Source organism: Cnephaeus nilssonii (assembly GCF_951640355.1).
Source record: "Cnephaeus nilssonii genome assembly, chromosome: 6".
NCBI classification, from domain to species: Eukaryota; Metazoa; Chordata; class Mammalia; order Chiroptera; family Vespertilionidae; genus Cnephaeus; species Cnephaeus nilssonii.
This window is the reverse complement of record NC_137077.1, coordinates 90,439,550-90,456,477: the sequence shown is the minus strand read 5'-3', so window position 1 is coordinate 90,456,477 and position 16,928 is coordinate 90,439,550. Positions and strand designations below refer to the sequence as shown.

At 57.6% G+C, this 16,928-nt stretch overlaps 1 protein-coding gene across 2 annotated transcripts in view; it reads right to left on the bottom strand.

Annotated features, from left to right (window-relative positions):
* Positions 1–296: 296 nt before the first annotated feature.
* The window catches only part of IQSEC3 (IQ motif and Sec7 domain ArfGEF 3), a gene marked incomplete at its 3' end in the record, with an annotated part of 108,418 nt that continues 91,786 nt past the window's right edge, over positions 297–16,928 (bottom strand). The window contains exons 8-14 of one of the 2 annotated variants that reach the window (XM_079775968.1): positions 15,291–15,430; positions 13,985–14,110; positions 11,894–11,993; positions 11,586–11,747; positions 8,533–8,625; positions 3,988–4,061; positions 297–731 (exon numbers count right to left, since the gene is read on the bottom strand). In XM_079775968.1, coding sequence (XP_079632094.1) covers positions 297–731; positions 3,988–4,061; positions 8,533–8,625; positions 11,586–11,747; positions 11,894–11,993; positions 13,985–14,110; positions 15,291–15,430 — 1,130 coding nt within the window. The remainder of the gene's footprint in view (positions 732–3,987; positions 4,062–8,532; positions 8,626–11,585; positions 11,748–11,893; positions 11,994–13,984; positions 14,111–15,290; positions 15,431–16,928) is intronic. The other variant, XM_079775969.1, reaches the window with a different exon arrangement.

Genomic DNA, 16,928 nt, shown 5'->3' with positions numbered 1-16,928 from the left:
CGTGGTGAGTGGTGGCAGGAGGAGGCGGCGGCCGGGCCCTGCGGCTGTGCGGGGCCCAGGAGGGTGCAGTGGTGTCTCCAGATTTAAGGGAGGGGGTGTTCAACTGAGTGAGGGAAGCATGTCCGGTGAGGCAAACCCAGGTGCCAGGGATTGGGGTTCTTTTCCAAAACAATGGTGATGGAGACCAGGAACCCAGCGTGCCAGGGTGCGGGGAGCAGGGAAGGGGCGGCCGGGGCTCCTGGGTACAGCCCAGGGACCCTGGTGGCAGCCCCCCGGGGCAGCAGTGTGGGGACAGTCTACACCAGGCTCCTGGAGCCGCTGGAGTAGCGGCGCCTGTGCAGCAGGGAGCCCGGTGGGCAGTACTGGTGAGGGTGGTTGTAGGGGGGAGGGGGCGGGGGCAGCGGGGGCTGGTGGATGACCTTGACCGGGGAGCCCGGGCCGCCCAGGGGTGTGGAGCCGCAGGAGTCGGAGGAGGAAGAGGCGTAGCAGGAGAGAGCCTGGCTTAGCAGGGGCTCCATGCGGGCCAAGCAGGGCTTGTCCAGGACAATGACCTTGACAATTTGCTGACACTGCACCAGGGTCCCTGGGGGTGTGGGTGGTGACGGCGGCAGCGGCGGGGGCTGCTCTCTCAGGGGGCTAGGCTGCGGGTCTGGCCGTGGCACCGGAGCTCTCCTCTCGGCCCCCAGCCCGGAGTTGTGTTGGGACGTTTGAAGCCTGTTGTGAATTGACACCTAGTTTAGAAACAGCCAGAGAAGCATGAAATGTTACAAGACTAATTCCCAGCTACTAGAACTGGCTACCCTGAGCCTCCCTTCTCCCCTTCCCTGGCTCCTGCGCCCATTAGGGGCTCTCAGCCCTCACCTTGACCCACTCCCCAGCTCTCCACCAGAGGAAAACTGGCAGCCGACAGAGGTTCCCACCCTGCAGTCAAGAGACTGATGTGTTCTGCCACCCACCATGAGCAGCCTCAGTTCTCTCGGCCTCCGTCTCCTCATCTGTGAGATGGGCGGTTGGGCTATGGGTAAACTTCTCCCCACCTTCCTCTCTACCAGCTTCTGAGCTTGAAAAATTGGGGTCAGGGTCTCTGCTCCCTCCCTGCCTCCCTGGTGTGTTGAGAGCCAAGGGAGGACTCAGACAGGGGTAAGCACCTGAGACTTCCCAGCCCTCTCCTTCCTCTGGCTTTGTTAGAGGGGAAGCCTCGTGGTCACTGTAGACAGCGCGAAGGCACCCAAACCCCAGAATGCCAGGGACCCTGAGGGGTGATCTGCACCTCCCTCCGCCCCCAGACTCCCAAGGCCATGACCACACGTTCAAGAGCAGCCCAGAGAGCAGAGGCCAGAGTTCGATCCCCAGCTGCCTTTCTGGCCCAACCTGGATCCTGGTTAAACTTATTCTGCTGCAGGAGGGGGTGCCCAGAAAGGACCCTAATCCCTATCTCCTAGGTGGGGAATGAGGAGGTGGTCCCCGCCCTCGGGCCATGGAGATCACTATGAACCAGTCTGGCCTCTTCTTGCTAGCAGCGGGAGGGGGAGGAAATGGGTGGAAGAGAGGCTAGAGGATGGGGAAGGAGAGGGCTTTAATTCCTCACCCCACCCCGAAAGTCTCCAGATACTACAACCACCTCCCAACACCTGAGCCCTTTGGGGGTGGCCGCGCCCCTGCTCTCTGAGGATGTTTTCTACTGTCCTTGGAACCACCACCCAGGACAGGCTGCTCCAAGCCCAGGAGGATCCAGGCTACAGGAGGGGACCTTATCCCCTGGCCTAGACCAGGAAGGCCCAGGCCAAAACGATCTTAGGGCCCTAACCAGCAGATCTTAACCCTATTTATTGGCAAAAGGTGCAATTTCAGGGACCCCCCCCCCCCTTCCTGGGTCCCCTCTCCCAGTGGACTGTGTCCCTCTCCACAGCTCTGAGCCCCATCTGCCTGCCCTTCCATAGTCACATGCCCCAGCCATGCTCAGCATGTTGCAGTCTTTACTCTTCATTCTCAACCTCCAGCCTTGGCAGCACTTTCCAGGCCTGAGATCCCCCCAAACTAATGAAGGGGCCCCTGAGCCCTGCACGGCCCTGCCAAGACACAGGGCGGGCAGAGAGCGTGGCTGGGCCACTTCCCTCCTGGGGAGCCCTCTGTGGCCCTCACTTGGGCAGAAGGCCTCTGTCCATTGCTGCTGGGGGTGGGGGGAAACACGCTCCCTTCCCCACCTGCTCATATTCTGACCTATTTCCCAGGAGAGAAGTGGCTAAGACAGCAGGGGCGGGCTTGTGTCCTTTCTACTCCCCCACCCACCGAGACTCTATGGCTGCCCCATCCCCAGGCAAATGCCTAGCGGCCCCAGTCCAGACCCGCTGAGCCCTCTTCCCCCTCCTCCCCAGCTTCCCCCATGTAGCCCACAGCTCTGGACCTCATCCTGCCCCCCTCTTCACCTCCCCTTTCTGATCCCACCTCCATTGTCTCACCTCCCTCCTCCCCACCCCAGCCTGACCCCTTATCTTCAATAGCAAGTGAAAAGCAGGAAGTGACAGCAAAACGTTTTCTCATTCTGACCCCCTTCTCACCTCCCTGCTGAAGAAAGAAAGGAGAGAGAGAGAGAGAGAGAGAGAGAGAGAGAGAGAGAGAGAGAAGGATTGAGGATGGAACATGAGTAGCAGCCCGGAAGATGGAGAAGCGCCTGCCAGAGGGGCTTGGCCAGGCAATGAGGAGTGACAGAGAGAGGGCAGAGGACAAAAGAGCTCAGGGTCCAGCTGAGAGGGCGGGGCAGCGAGGCTGCCCTCTGGGCGGGGAGCAGAGGCTGGCAGGGCCCTGGGGCTAGCTGGGGGTGGCAGCCTTGCAGATAGCCACATGGCCCTCTGGGGAGGGCTGGAGGGGAGAACGGCCATCAGAGTGCTTGTCCTCCCTGCGCAGGTCCGGCTAAGGTGCGGGCAGGCTGGCAGAACACACCCGAGGGCTGGCAACTTCGTGTGTTTATCTGCAAGGCTAGAGGATGGGCAGCTGCAGGAAGATGGGGAGCGGAGGGGGCAGGGGATGGAATACCCACCCTGGGGGCTTGTCAGCTGCTGGGGCAGGAAGCTCCTCGGTGTAAAGGTGCCTCCTCCAGACACAGGTGTGTGGGAGATGGGGGCCACGGGGAGCGAGGAGAAACTGGGCTCCCCTGGGTATCCTGGGGCTTCCCTGAGCTTAGTCAGGCTGGTGGGGGCAGGGCTCCTTCCCCAGACCTCTACGTGGGGGCTCCTCCAGCTTGGGGGTGGGGTGGGGTGGGAAAGGAGGTGTCTGTGTGGGCAGCTAGTGGTCCCTGGAGGCTTGGCAGAAAAGGAGCGAGGAGGCTCACTGGGGTTTGAGGGGAGCCAGTGCAGGGGGACAGGGGCTCAGCAAGGCTCGCAGCAGCAAGCAGGTGACTCTTGGTGCCTGGGGAGGAGTGGCTGCTGCTGCTACTCCCCCAGTCCTTCCTATGTGGCTTGAGGATGGGCTCCCCTCTCACATGGACAGTCTCCAGGGAGATCAGCTCTCCCCCCAGAAAACCCCTGAGACAACCCCAATGTATTCTGCTTCGTTTTCTCCTGCACACACCCTACCCTGTGGCCCACTTTCCAGATGGACCAGCGGTTCTAACCTCCAGCTTCTCCAAGAGGCACCGGAGGGCAGGGTCCAAGAGGCATGAGGATATTGGGTTCTCTGATACAGGGGGGTCAGTGAGCAGTGTGCTGCTGGCGTGGGCTTGGGGGGCGTGTGGGAGGCCTTCATCTGTAGGGTGTTAGTCTGGGAGCTGGGCCTTGGAGGGCAATCAGCTGGGCCAGGCCGGGGCTGGGAGGAAGTGCTGCAGCTAACTAGGCGCTGAACAGTGGCATTACCCATGCTAGCGGTAACTTTTAATTGTATCTCTTGAAATTGGTAAAATGGTGAGTCGGGCTGGGGAGGCATTGATTAATACCTGAGAAGAGAAACAACAGAGACAGTGAGAAGGACAAGCGGGGGTACAGAACCACTCACCGGGGCAACCAGGCCTCCACTCACCTCCACCGTGCTCTCCGAAGGCCTCTCGCCCAGCGCAGCTTCCCTTTTGGCTTTGAATGCAAAGAGCACAGGGCTCATTCTCCACCCTCCCGGTACAAACCCCTGCCCCTCCTGCCCTCCTACCCCTCCAACTGAGCATGCCTACAACGAGACGGCGTGGTGGGGGAGACTCTGGGTGCCACGCCACTCCTGACTGAGATGCAGCCAGGTCAGTGGCCTGGCAGGGGAGCCCAGCTGTGTGACCCTGGGCAAGATGCTACACCTCTCCGAGCCTCCACAGACCAGAAGATCTCTGAGGTTCCGTCTAACGTGGGCATTGTGGAGCCTCCGACACGGACTGTGCAGGCTGGTTATGAGCCGGCATGGGTTCTTGGCTCCCAGAAACACAAGGAGGCTCTACTGGGCATTAGTGGGCACCACGTTCATCCGTCTCCTTCCAACAGGCTCCCTGTGTGAGGGAGGGGCCACGTCCCTTCTTTGTTCCCATCCCTGCTGCTTGGCCCGCTGGTGGGGCTTCAGTGAAGTGAGGCTTCCAAGCCCTCACCGCAGGGCCTGGCACCGAGAGCCCATGACGGCTCTGGAATTGTACAACGGTGGGTGACGGCCTGGCGCAGCCCCAGAGACCCTGTGGACCCCCAGGGACAACGTGATGACTTTTTCTGGCTCAGTCATCTTCCTTCCCTGCCCATCCCACCCAGCAGGCATTCCGGGGTCCTCTGCCAGAACCCCTCTTAGTCTCACGCCCCTGGGGTGGGGGAGGTTGTCAGCTCCCACGCTGCTCTCATCCCTCTGCTTTCTGTAGCACAAAAGGGAGCTGGGCCAGTGTTTGGGATCAAGCATTTGGAGGCCCCTGACGGACAGGGCCTGGAGGGACAGGGTCTGGGGGACAGGGCTTGGAGGGATAGGGCCTGGAGGGACAGGGTCTGGGGGACAGGGCCTGGAGGGACAGGGCCTAGGGGACAGGGTCTGGGGGACAGGGCCTGAGGGACAGGGCTTGGAGGGACAGGGTCTGAGGGACAGGGCTTGGAGGGACAGGGGCTGGGGGACAGGGCCTGGAGGAAAGGGCCTGAGGGACAGGAGCTGGGGACAGTGCCTGGAGGGACAGGGCTTGGAGGGACAGGGCTTGGAGGGACAGGGCCTGGAGGGACAGGGCCTGGGGGACAGGGCTTGGAGGGACAGGGCCTGGGGGACAGGGCCTGGGGGACAGGGCCTGGGGGACAGGGCTTGGAGGGACAGGGCCTGGAGGGACAGGGCCTGGGGGACAGGGCTTGGAGGGACAGGGTCTGAGGGACAGGGCTTGGAGGGACAGGGTCTGGGGGACAGGGCCTGAGGGACAGGGCTTGGAGGGACAGGGTCTGAGGGACAGGGCTTGGAGGGACAGAGTCTGAGGGACAGGGCTTGGAGGGACAGGGGCTGGGGGACAGGGCCTGGAGGAAAGGGCCTGAGGGACAGGAGCTGGGGACAGTGCCTGGAGGGACAGGGCTTGGAGGGACAGGGCTTGGAGGGACAGGGCCTGGAGGGTCAGGGCCTGGGGGACAGGGCTTGGAGGGACAGGGCCTGGGGGACAGGGCTTGGAGGGACAGGGGCTGGGGGACAGGGCCTGGAGGAAAGGGCCTGAGGGACAGGAGCTGGGGACAGTGCCTGGAGGGACAGGGCTTGGAGGGACAGGGCTTGGAGGGACAGGGCCTGGGGGACAGGGCCTGGGGGACAGGGCCTGGGGGACAGGGCTTGGAGGGACAGGGCCTGGAGGGACAGGGCCTGGGGGACAGGGCTTGGAGGGACAGGGTCTGAGGGACAGGGCTTGGAGGGACAGGGTCTGGGGGACAGGGCCTGAGGGACAGGGCTTGGAGGGACAGGGTCTGAGGGACAGGGCTTGGAGGGACAGAGTCTGAGGGACAGGGCTTGGAGGGACAGGGGCTGGGGGACAGGGCCTGGAGGAAAGGGCCTGAGGGACAGGAGCTGGGGACAGTGCCTGGAGGGACAGGGCTTGGAGGGACAGGGCTTGGAGGGACAGGGCCTGGAGGGTCAGGGCCTGGGGGACAGGGCTTGGAGGGACAGGGCCTGGGGGACAGGGCTTGGAGGGACAGGGGCTGGGGGACAGGGCCTGGAGGAAAGGGCCTGAGGGACAGGAGCTGGGGACAGTGCCTGGAGGGACAGGGCTTGGAGGGACAGGGCTTGGAGGGACAGGGCCTGGGGGACAGGGCCTGAGGGACAGGGCTTGGAGGGACAGGGCTTGGAGGGACAGGGCCTGGGGGACAGGGCTTGGAGGGACAGGGCCTGGAGGAAAGGGCCTGAGGGACAGGAGCTGGGGACAGTGCTTGGAGGGACAGGGCTTGGAGGGACAGGGCTTGGAGGGACAGGGCCTGGGGGACAGGGCTTGGAGGGACAGGGCTTGGAGGGACAGGGCCTGGGGGACAGGGCTTGGAGGGACAGGGCTTGGAGGGACAGGGCTTGGAGGGACAGGGCCTGGAGGGACAGGGCCTGGGGGACAGGGCTTGGAGGGACAGGGCCTGGTGGACAGGGCCTGGGGGACAGGGCCTGGGGGACAGGGCTTGGAGGGACAGGGCTTGGAGGGACAGGGCCTGGGGGACAGGGCTTGGAGGGACAGGGTCTGAGGGACAGGGCTTGGAGGGACAGGGTCTGGGGGACAGGGCCTGAGGGACAGGGCTTGGAGGGACAGGGTCTGAGGGACAGGGCTTGGAGGGACAGGGCCTGGGGGACAGGGCTTGGAGGGACAGGGCTTGGAGGGACAGGGCTTGGAGGGACAGGGCCTGGGGGACAGGGCTTGGAGGGACAGGGCTTGGAGGGACAGGGCCTGGGGGACAGGGCTTGGAGGGACAGGGCTTGGAGGGACAGGGCTTGGAGGGACAGGGCTTGGAGGGACAGGGCCTGGGGGACAGGGCTTGGAGGGACAGGGGCTGGGGGACAGGGCCTGGAGGGACAGGGCTTGGAGGGACAGGGCCTGGAGGAAAGGGCCTGAGGGACAGGAGCTGGGGACAGTGCCTGGAGGGACAGGGCTTGGAGGGACAGGGCTTGGAGGGACAGGGCCTGGGGGACAGGGCTTGGAGGGACAGGGCCTGGGGGACAGGGCTTGGAGGGACAGGGCCTGGGGGCAGGTCCTGGGGGACAGAGCCTGGGGGACAGGGCTTGGAGGGACAGGGCCTGGGGACAGGTCCTGGGGGACAGGGCCTGGGGGACAGGGCTTGGAGGGACAGGGCCTGGGGGCAGGTCCTGGGGGACAGAGCCTGGGGGACAGGGCTTGGAGGGACAGGGCCTGGGGACAGGGCCTGGGGGACAGAGCCTGGGGGACAGGGCTTGGAGGGACAGAGCCTGGGGGACAGGGCCTGGGGGACATGGCCTGGGGGACAGGGCCTGGGGGACAGGGCTTGGAGGGACAGGGCCTGGGGGACAGGCCTGGAGACGCACGCTTGGTCTGACCAGGGCTGCAGCTTCAGAGAGGCAGCTGGGCTGCACAGTGTGCAGTGGGCTGTCAGGGAGTCACTCACAGCTGTGACTCAGCTTTGGAGTTCAACAGCTGCGGAAACAAGCAGCTGTGACCTGACAGAAAGAAAGGGCCAGCTGAAAGCAGGCGGGGCGTGGGGTGGGGAGAATCACGAATGCATGATGGCAGGTCAAACTCCAGTACAGAAGGTGACATCACAGTGAGCATCTCCATGCAGCTCAAAGAGCCCTCGGTCCGGCCTAGAAAATGAATCCCATCTCCCAGCTGGTGTGACTCGCCCTGTGAGCACCTCTGTTGCAGCAGCATGGCATTCTGGCCGTCACTGAGGGTGTGGACCAGCATGAAACCCACTGGAGTTTCTCGGCTCAAGCCGATGTCTTGCTAGGACCCTGGCTCCGCCATGCTTAGCGCAGGACACACAGCAGGCACTCATGTTTGTTGCACGTAAGAATAGGTGCCTGAATGAATTAATGAGCGCATAGTTCTGGGTAGTTTGCTGGGGGTTTGATGCGATGGGGTTTAATTCTCATGCCACCTCTCCTAATCCTTTTTCATTTGGGACTGTGAAGGTGGAGTAAGTCCTCCCTGAAGGTGGGGGTGAGGGGAGAGCAAGGGAGGGAGGTAGAAGGTGTCCGGGAGCAGGCCTAGGAGCATGGCCAATGTGGGTATAAAGCCGAAAGTTGGCTTCATTCGTCTGGAGTGAATAATTCAACACCCCCGTGACCAGCAGTCTTCCGAGAGCCTGGGTGTGTGAGGGCAGAAGGCGTCCTCACTAGGGCCAGGGCTATCAGGGCTCAGGCCTGACTCCCCATGGTGGGCAGCGGGTGGACGCCAGGCCGTGGGGCAGTCTCTCTCCTTCCTCCTCACTCCCACTCTGAAGGCCCCATGGGAGTAAGCCTGGAGCTCCTCAGCAGGGAGAAATGGCCATGGAAACGAGCACTTCCCTCACCCAAATCCCCGGGAAGCCAAGCCCAGGGGCGGTAAGTGGCCTCCGTGCCCTCCCTGGCCCAGCCATCCAGGCCTGGGGCCTGAAACTCCAGAGCAGGGCCAAGGCTCACCTGTAGGCGATCCCTGCTTCAACTGTGGATCCACCTGGGCTCCTCCAGACTTGAAGGAGCGTGTCTTTGCTCCCTGCTGCTTCTCCAGCTCCCCTAGGGAATGGACAGAGAGAAACCCTAACCTCAACCACAAGAAAAAAAACGAAGAAGCAGAGAGAGCAGGATGAGGACGAATCCTTGACACAGGCTACAAAACGTGGGCCTCAGGGTCTGGCACCCCACTTCATGGCAATTACTACCCTCTGGAGCCTCAGTTTCTTCATCTGTATATGGGGATGAAATATCTGCTTGACTGTAGAAGAGGTTGAGAAGAGGAAGGAGGGCTGTGTGGGTTTGAATCCTGGTTCTGATGCTTTCTGTGTAGCTTTAGGCAAGTTACTGAATTTCTCCATGCCTCACCTGAGGGACAGCAGTGCCCAGTTCAAAGCATCATTAAGGAGATTTACACGAGAAAACATATAGAGGCACTTAGAACAAGGCCTGGCGGTGGCAAGTGCCCAATAAATACCTTTCATTACAACGTGTAAGACGCACTTGGCACAGCGGACTTTGGCGACATCTAGCCCGCCCGTCATGCTCCCCAGGGCTCTGAGCCCCCAGCCTGCGGTGCTTCCACAGTGTCTTCTGAGTCTCCCCAGGAGAGACCCACGTGCCCGGGGAGGAGGGGGTCTGTCGGTGCTGCACAGCCCGCATGGCCAGGGCATCTGTCTTGGTACTCAACTGAGTTTGGTACTCAATTTCAATTTTTCTCTCTAGACTGTAAACCCGTTCCTCCTTGTTCTCTGGGTGCTGCTAGAGAACTGCCAGTTACCATCCTTGGAGATTTGACAGTCATTATTAAATCACTCCAGCTTCTCTCTTCCAGGAGACATAACTCAAGTTCCTTTTATTAAAGCTATTCTCCTGGGTCCCATTTCCTGCCTCTCTGGTTGTCTATAATCCAGGGACACAGACTGCAAACCCCCGAACCAAAACCATTTGTCCTGACTGCCTGAATCACAGCATCAATCAATAGGAAATACCTTTACTGAACTGAGCTTCGTTTCTCTCCCCGCAGAGGCGTTTTCTCGGCTTTGGGGAAATTGGTGCTCAGTAAACGGTAGCTGTGGCTGATTTTCATTTCCTCCTTTCTCCTTGACCCCCTGCCTCCCCACCCAGCCCTGCATCTTCCCTCAGCTCGCCTTTCCTTTCTCCTCATCTGAAGAATAAGAGCTAGATGTCTCTCCCCACGTCCCTCCCCTCTAGACAGCAGGAGAGGATATTCATCTCCTGGCATACAGATTCTGGCGATGTCTACTCCTTTGTACTCGGGGGAGATATACGTTGTCTGCTCAAAGGCGGATGGGAAAAGGTGCCCCTCCCAGCAAGGCTGGTGCCCATGGGCCCACTGTGGCTCCTCAGGGCAGTGTGGAGCCACCTGTGACATTCTGACAATGAGAGAAGTGAAGCCATTTCAGGGTGTGTCCTTGAGAATGTTCAACATCAATGGCTGAGGTAGCATCTCTGAACACACAGCCCAGTCCTCTTGAAAAGAGGCTGTTGGTTACACTGTGAGCTCTAGCAGGCCAACGAGTGCCGGAAGGGAATTTACACACCCTCCCTCCACCCAGTGACTGGAGTTATACAGTCTGGTCTAGTGCAGTCTTCTTGTTTTAACTTGATTTACTTTTGGTTGTTTTCTTAGGAGATTGTCAACAAATCCTCTGTTCTCCCTCCCAGAGTGGAAAGTACCTCAAAATCAGACAAATGCAAATTCCAGCTCCTCTGCTTTTAATATGCATGACCTTGGACATACCCGCTAACGTCTCTATCTTATCTGGCAAATGGGGGCAATGCACCCACTGCGCAGCATCTGTGTGAGGATTAGGGGAACATAAGAAACTGCCTGGCACATAGTAGGTGATCCCAAACACTGATTAAAAAGCAATACTATGTAATACAGCCCTGGCTCAAAAACTCCCACTGCCTCTCCTGTTGTGTAGTAGATTTCTATGATTTTATTTTAATCATCACTAGAGGATATGTTTATTGATTTTGAGAGAGAGAGAGAGAGAGAGAGAGAGAGAGAGAGAGAGAGAGAGAGAGAGAGAGAGAAAGAGGAGAAACATTGATTGGTTGCCTCCCTTATGCACCCCGACTAGTGATTGAACCCACAACCTAGGAATGTGCTCTGACTGGGAATCGAACCTGCAACCTTTTGGTGTATGGGACGGTGCTCCACCTAACTGAGCTACCAAGCCAGGGTACATTTTTATGATTTTAGAAATACTTTTCAACTAAGTGGCTGTGTAAGGCAGACCTGAAGTTTAGTTTTATGTTCTGTTTTACTTTCTGAATCCATTCTTGTCTGAAAGGCTATCTGAAGCCACAGCAGTGCTTAAACAGTAAAAGCTTGCAAATGGACATAAGTAAAAAAGCAACCAGTAAACCAGAGTCCCATGTTTTCTAACCGCCTGGATTGGAGCAGTCAAGAATCAAGGCCTTCCTTAGAGGAACAGAAAGACCACGGGGAGAGGCAGGCGGAAAACCAGCCTGGGCTCTTCTAAAGCACGCCATGAAAAACTAGGCGGGACGAAAGCAGACGAAAGAAATGAAACAACCAGATGTAATGTGTGAACCTGGACTGGATCCAGGGGAAGAGGCTACCAGGGAATCTGATGGGAGAGAAGCCGGGTCCGGACCTCTTTGGTTTGCAGGCCTGCCTTGGCCAGCTCGCTCAGTGTCCCGTCCAACCAGCGGAGTTCTCACTTGCAAGGGGCGCATCTGCAGCCCACGGCCTGGCCGGGTGCGCACACGCACACAGCTCTAGCCGACCTCGCTTTACGCGAGAAGAAACCGAAGAGCAGTGCAGCCGCGGGGAGCTGCGACGGTGCAGTGGGCCAGGAGGGTTCCGGAAGGCAGGAGGGTCCTTGGCTCACCCCGCACTCACTCCAAAGTGGGGGAAGGAGGCAGAGCATGTCTGTCTACAAGCCCACTCTGTCCCTTGCTGACTGGGAGCTGGCCCGCCCGCCCTGCCGACCACCTCAGGAAGCCTGGGTTGACGGTGTCCTTACACTCTATCCGGATCTGCTCCAGTTCCGTCACCTCCGCGATGGACTCCTTCAGGTCCTCCACAAACTTCTGCATCTCGTCTGAGCCCAGGGCACAGAAATGCAGCACCTGCTTCTTCTCAGAGCCCGAGAGCGGGGTCGCCAGGGTGATGCCATGAGAGTAATCTGGAAACCAGACCCAGGCCCATGGGCCGTGAGCAGCAGCGGGCGAGGCTGGAGGCAGCCGGCTTGCTTGCCCCTCCCCCCTCCCTACAGCCCTCAACTCCCCGCAGCCATCCTGTGCCGCATCTCTGGGTCCCCCGGAGACTCACACTCATTCTCAAAGAGGTGGAACTGCATGCCCAGCAGGCCCACCGACTTGCAGAAGGTGTATGTGGAGGAGCTCTTCTTCTTCGGGCAAAGCTTGAGGATCTGTCCGGGAGAGGGAGACAGAGAGGCACTGGCGGGTGTTCACAGGCGTGTGCCCGGATGCATGGACCTCCAGGGACGATCCTGAACACACAAGCAGACGCACGCAAAGATACATGCACACACATGCACACTTATGTACTTAGGATACATTCACACACATGTACATATACATCTACATCTGCACACACATATCCACGTATATAAACGGCCCCCTGCATCAAAATGTGTGTGTGTGTGTGTGTGTGTGTGTGTGTGTGTGTGTGTTTACTGCATAAGACCCTCCAGTGGCTATTCCCACTGCACTTAGAAGAAGCCACGCCACACTTCCTGCCCCACCTGCCCTGGTCCCTGCCTTACTCTGGCTTATGCTCAAGCCACCCTCTCGTCCTTTCTGTAGCTTGCACAGGGCAGGCTCAGTCCACCGCAGGCCCTTTGCTCATGCTAATTCCTTTCCATACAGCTTTCCGCACAGCGGGGTTACTCTCATTATTTAGATCTGAAATGAAATGCTATCTCCTTAGAGGTTCCTTCCTTGAGCATCCTATCTAAAAAACAAACAAAATAAACAAACAAAAAAGTCCACCTTAACACCAGTCCCTCCTGATCTTATCACCCTGTTTTATTTCTTCATAGCACCTTCCTCTCAATTTGATATTATCTTCTTTATTTGTCTTCTTAATTATTTTTTTAAATCTTCCTTCTCTACTAAAATGAAAACTCTGTAAGCCAGTTGCTCAATACACAAAATATTGAGCACCTCCCATGAGCTGGACTCTGGGGACACAGGAGAATGGGAGACAGAGAGCCCTGCCCTCAGATGCTTATCCGGGAGGAGGATTGGCTGGGTCAATAAAGCACAATAAGCAAAAAAAAAAAAAAAAAAAAAAAAAGAAAGAAAGAAAGAAAGAAAAAGTGAAGAAATGGATAAATAAGGTAATTTCAGAAACTGAGAAGTGTTTTGAAGAAAATGAAATAGGGTAAGGATTAGACAGTGGCTGGCAGGTTCCCTTGCTAGGTGAGCAGGGAGGGCTTGTGTAAGGAGGTGATGCTCAAACTGAATGCAGGGAGGGTGGTGGCACAGGTGGGAGAGGTGGGGTGAGGGGAGGAGCTTTTCAAGCAGATGGAGCAGCAAGAACAAAGGCTGTGATGGAATGAGCCTGGCCCATGAGAGGCAGCCTGTGGGGCCCAAGGTGCCAGAGCAGCCAGGGAAGGGGGGGTGGGGCATGAGGTCAGAGGTCCTGGAGGCCCATGGGACTTCCTTCTCCTGCACCAGAAGCCAGGGTCAGGTCTGAGCATGGCAGACAGGCCTGATCTGCACTCTGGAAGGACCACTCCTGGCTGTGGCAGATGCGTCCTGCGTGTGATCGTTGGATCTGGGATAGTTTTATTAGAGGTAGTGCCAACATGACTCATGGATAGAGGAGATGTGGGGATTGAAGGAAAGACAGAAACCGAATCCTGTTCACCACTGTTTGCACTTAGATTAATGCCTGGCACACAGTGGGCACTCATTGAACAAGTGTGGAATGGATACCTGGCTTCAAAGACCAATGTAGGCGCACGCACACACACACACACACACACACACACCACACCAGCACCCCTTCAGGCCTAGGGACAGCACATGCCCACTGAGGCCCCCCGCCTGGCACTGCGCACCCTGGCTGTGGGACATGAAGTGCCCCCTGCCCCCGGCCTGCCCCAGGCTTCCGCTAAGCGGAGAGGAGGAGGGTCAGGATCTAGTTCATTTCCACTGTGACTGGGGACATGATTTAGCCTCTCTCTGCCTCCGTTTCATCACTTGTAAGGCAGAAATGATCCTACCCACCTGAGCTACCTCACACCCCACAATGTGAAAACGCCACGAACAAGGTAAATCAGCCACTAAGTACACAGCACTCGGTGTGAAATCTGGGGGGCCCCTTCCGCCCCTCTCGGGGGTCCCTGCTGAGGCTGAGCAGGGCAGAAGAGCCCTGGGCCGGTCGGCTCACCACCAGCAGGTCGTTGAAGAGGAACACCTCCCTCTGATGTGCCGCCTGCTTCTGCAGCTTGTTCACGTCTGTCACCTCAAAGAGCCGGCTGCAGCAGACCAGGCGGCGATGGGGCACTGACAGCACCTGCAGAGAGGCACGTGCTCAGCAGGAGGCGCCCAGAGCTCACGGCCCTCCCCGCCCCACAGCACCCACTTCCCGGAGGTCCTGGAGGCCCATGGGACTTCCTTCTCCTGCACATGGAGGGCCAGGGCTCTATTACCAGCCCGAACTGACCCTAAACCTCCTCTCTCCTCACTGGGGCCCTTTCCCCTTCATCACGCTCCTTAGGGAGCACGGCTGGGGCGAAGGGCTCAGTATGCTGGAGTAAATGAGGAGGTAAAGGGATGGGAAAGACAGTTGATAAGCGCTTTCAGACTGTTCATATCCAGTCACTGTCAACCCGTTTCCCTCCAAGACCTTCTTGTCCCAGGCTGTGGCTTGCAGGATAGCACCCCACTCCCTTTCCACTGAACACCCAATGCAAGTGTGCAAGAGGGAGGGGACTATAGGGACACCTCGAATCTGCTCCAGGGTGTAAAACAATCCACTCCAGTGGCATCTGCAGAGCAGAGAGAGGCTGAAACCTCAGCATACGGGCTCTGGGCAGAACGGGGCCCTCCCTGCACACACTGGGCGCGGAGCCAGTGCACAGCCTCCACCAGGTCCCCAAAGTGCCCCCCAGCAGTTCAGGGAGAGGAACTGGAGACAGACCCCAGAACTGACTCCACACCCTTTGTATTTATGGCAGAAAGAGCCTCCGCTGGCATGCAAGTAGAGCAGTAAACTACAAAGAACGCTCACCTTAAAATCACTGCAAAACCACAACCTATTTCCTGTGACACAGTCACAACTGAAGGGCACCCCAGTGGTTCAAGACACCACAGTCCAAAGCTAACGTTAGCCCATCCCCTGTGTCTATCCAGTAGGTCCAGCCAGGCGTGCCCAGGATCCACCCCTTCCTAAACCTCCCTATTTAGCCATCCAGATGCTTCAACCCTAGAGCACTGGACAGTCACCCCACACCTCACCTCAGTCTCTCCCGCTGCAGCAGCTGGAGCAAGAGGCAGTGACGCAAGGAAAAAAAGAGGGTGCAGTCTACGAGACACAGCAGAGACTCAGTAACTACTAAGTGCAAGAGTAAAGGAAAAGTGTTTTTGAACGGCAAGGAGGAGAACGAGAGATGTCAGGAAGAAAGAAATGAGAGGAGAGGTGATGGGGGAGCTTAGTGAACCCCCAGGGGTACTGTTCTACAGCGGGCACTCACTGTCTTCATGCCCACGATGGACTTCTCCACCTTGGTGACATATGTGACGTGGTCCTCATTGGACTTGAGCTCCTTCTGCTGTATCCTTTCGTAGATGCCCACCACCAGCTCCCTGGGGATGTCTGCGCCGTCATCCACACCTGCGGTGAGAGAAAGGAGGCGGGGAGGGGAGGAGGGAGGTGTCAGAGGCTTGAAGCAAGAGAGGGGAAGCCCCCTTCCAGATTGATGTCCTTAAAGAGTAGCTTTGATTTTGCCCTGTCCCTGCTCCAATGCCTTCAATGGCTGGCACCCATATCCATTACATTAAGGACAAACCCTTAGCCAGGCACCAGAACTACTATAATATGGCCCCACATTTCCAGCCTCGTCTGGAATGAGGCAATGAGGCAACGAGGCAAGGTTCTGCTGTCCCAGAACCTGCATTCCCACCTCCCAGGCCCTTTCCCCCATCTCCAAATGCAGCCTCCCTGTTCCTGCCATGTGCCTTTGCTTCTGCCGTCCACCTCTCCTCCCCTGTCCCACCATGAGAGCATCTTGAAGGCCAGTGTTCTGTCTTATTTCCTTTAGAATTTCCCCCCTCCCGGGCTTTTCCCTTCCTCCCTCCCAATAGGGAGAATGGTGCTCAGTGATTAGTTGTTGAGTGGGTGACAAGATTCTTCCCTCACTGGGAAGTGGAGGTAGTTAGACATTGAATGACAGAGGCAGCCCTGTGTGCAATGCAGGTAAGGAGACCCTGTACCTATCTCCTACTTCACAGTAATGGTAAAAATCTGGTAACAAACATTACTAACAGGAAATATATCAACATGAAAACAAATTTCTTTAGAAGCAGAAACAGAGGCAATAAAAAATTCTACTTTTTCCTAAATCTTTAATAACAGTACACTTTTTTGATAAGAGGAAGAAATTGAAAATTAATCAACTTTGGCAAGTGTCCTTAAAGGAGTTTCCCTACAACTGAGAGGACATTCACCTTCTATGAGCAATTCTCTGTATTGACCCTGCTTCTTCCATATCTGTATTTGGTCCTTAAAGGTGGCTAATGGGCCATGCAGCACCCCTGGGGGCCTGAGAGAAATCTGGCTGGGGCAAGACAAAGCAGGGATCGAGACGGAATACACAGGGGCCCCCAGGTAAAGATGGAAGGTTGTACATCTCTTTCTGAATATTCTGGTAAAAAGGAATTTTAAAAAGAGGCTACGCCCACAAAGATGAAGAGGAGGGGGACGACGCGATGGCACCAGCGGGCCTGGAAGGCAGACGAAGGAGTGACTTTATTAGCAAACCTAAGAAAGTGGACACTGAAGAACCACAGAACCTAGAAGGGCTCTAGAGTTGGCGGCAATCGGATCTCTTAAAGTGGAGGTGAAGGTGGGCTGGAAACAGGAAAATAGGTTGAAAATCTAGAAAACATTTAGGTTTTCCTATCCCTTCCTCCACTGCAGCAGAACACGGAAGGCTAATCCTCTGAAAGGGCTGAGCCAGGAACTCTGGGTTGCGGGTCCCTCCTTTAAGCCCATCCAAAGGAGGGAGTCTGTGCTGAAAACTGGGGGTAGAACTGATGTCTATATATTAAGAGACCGCCCCCCCTCAGCCCTCTTCATTCACAAAGATCTCAGAATGTTGGCAGCCAGACTC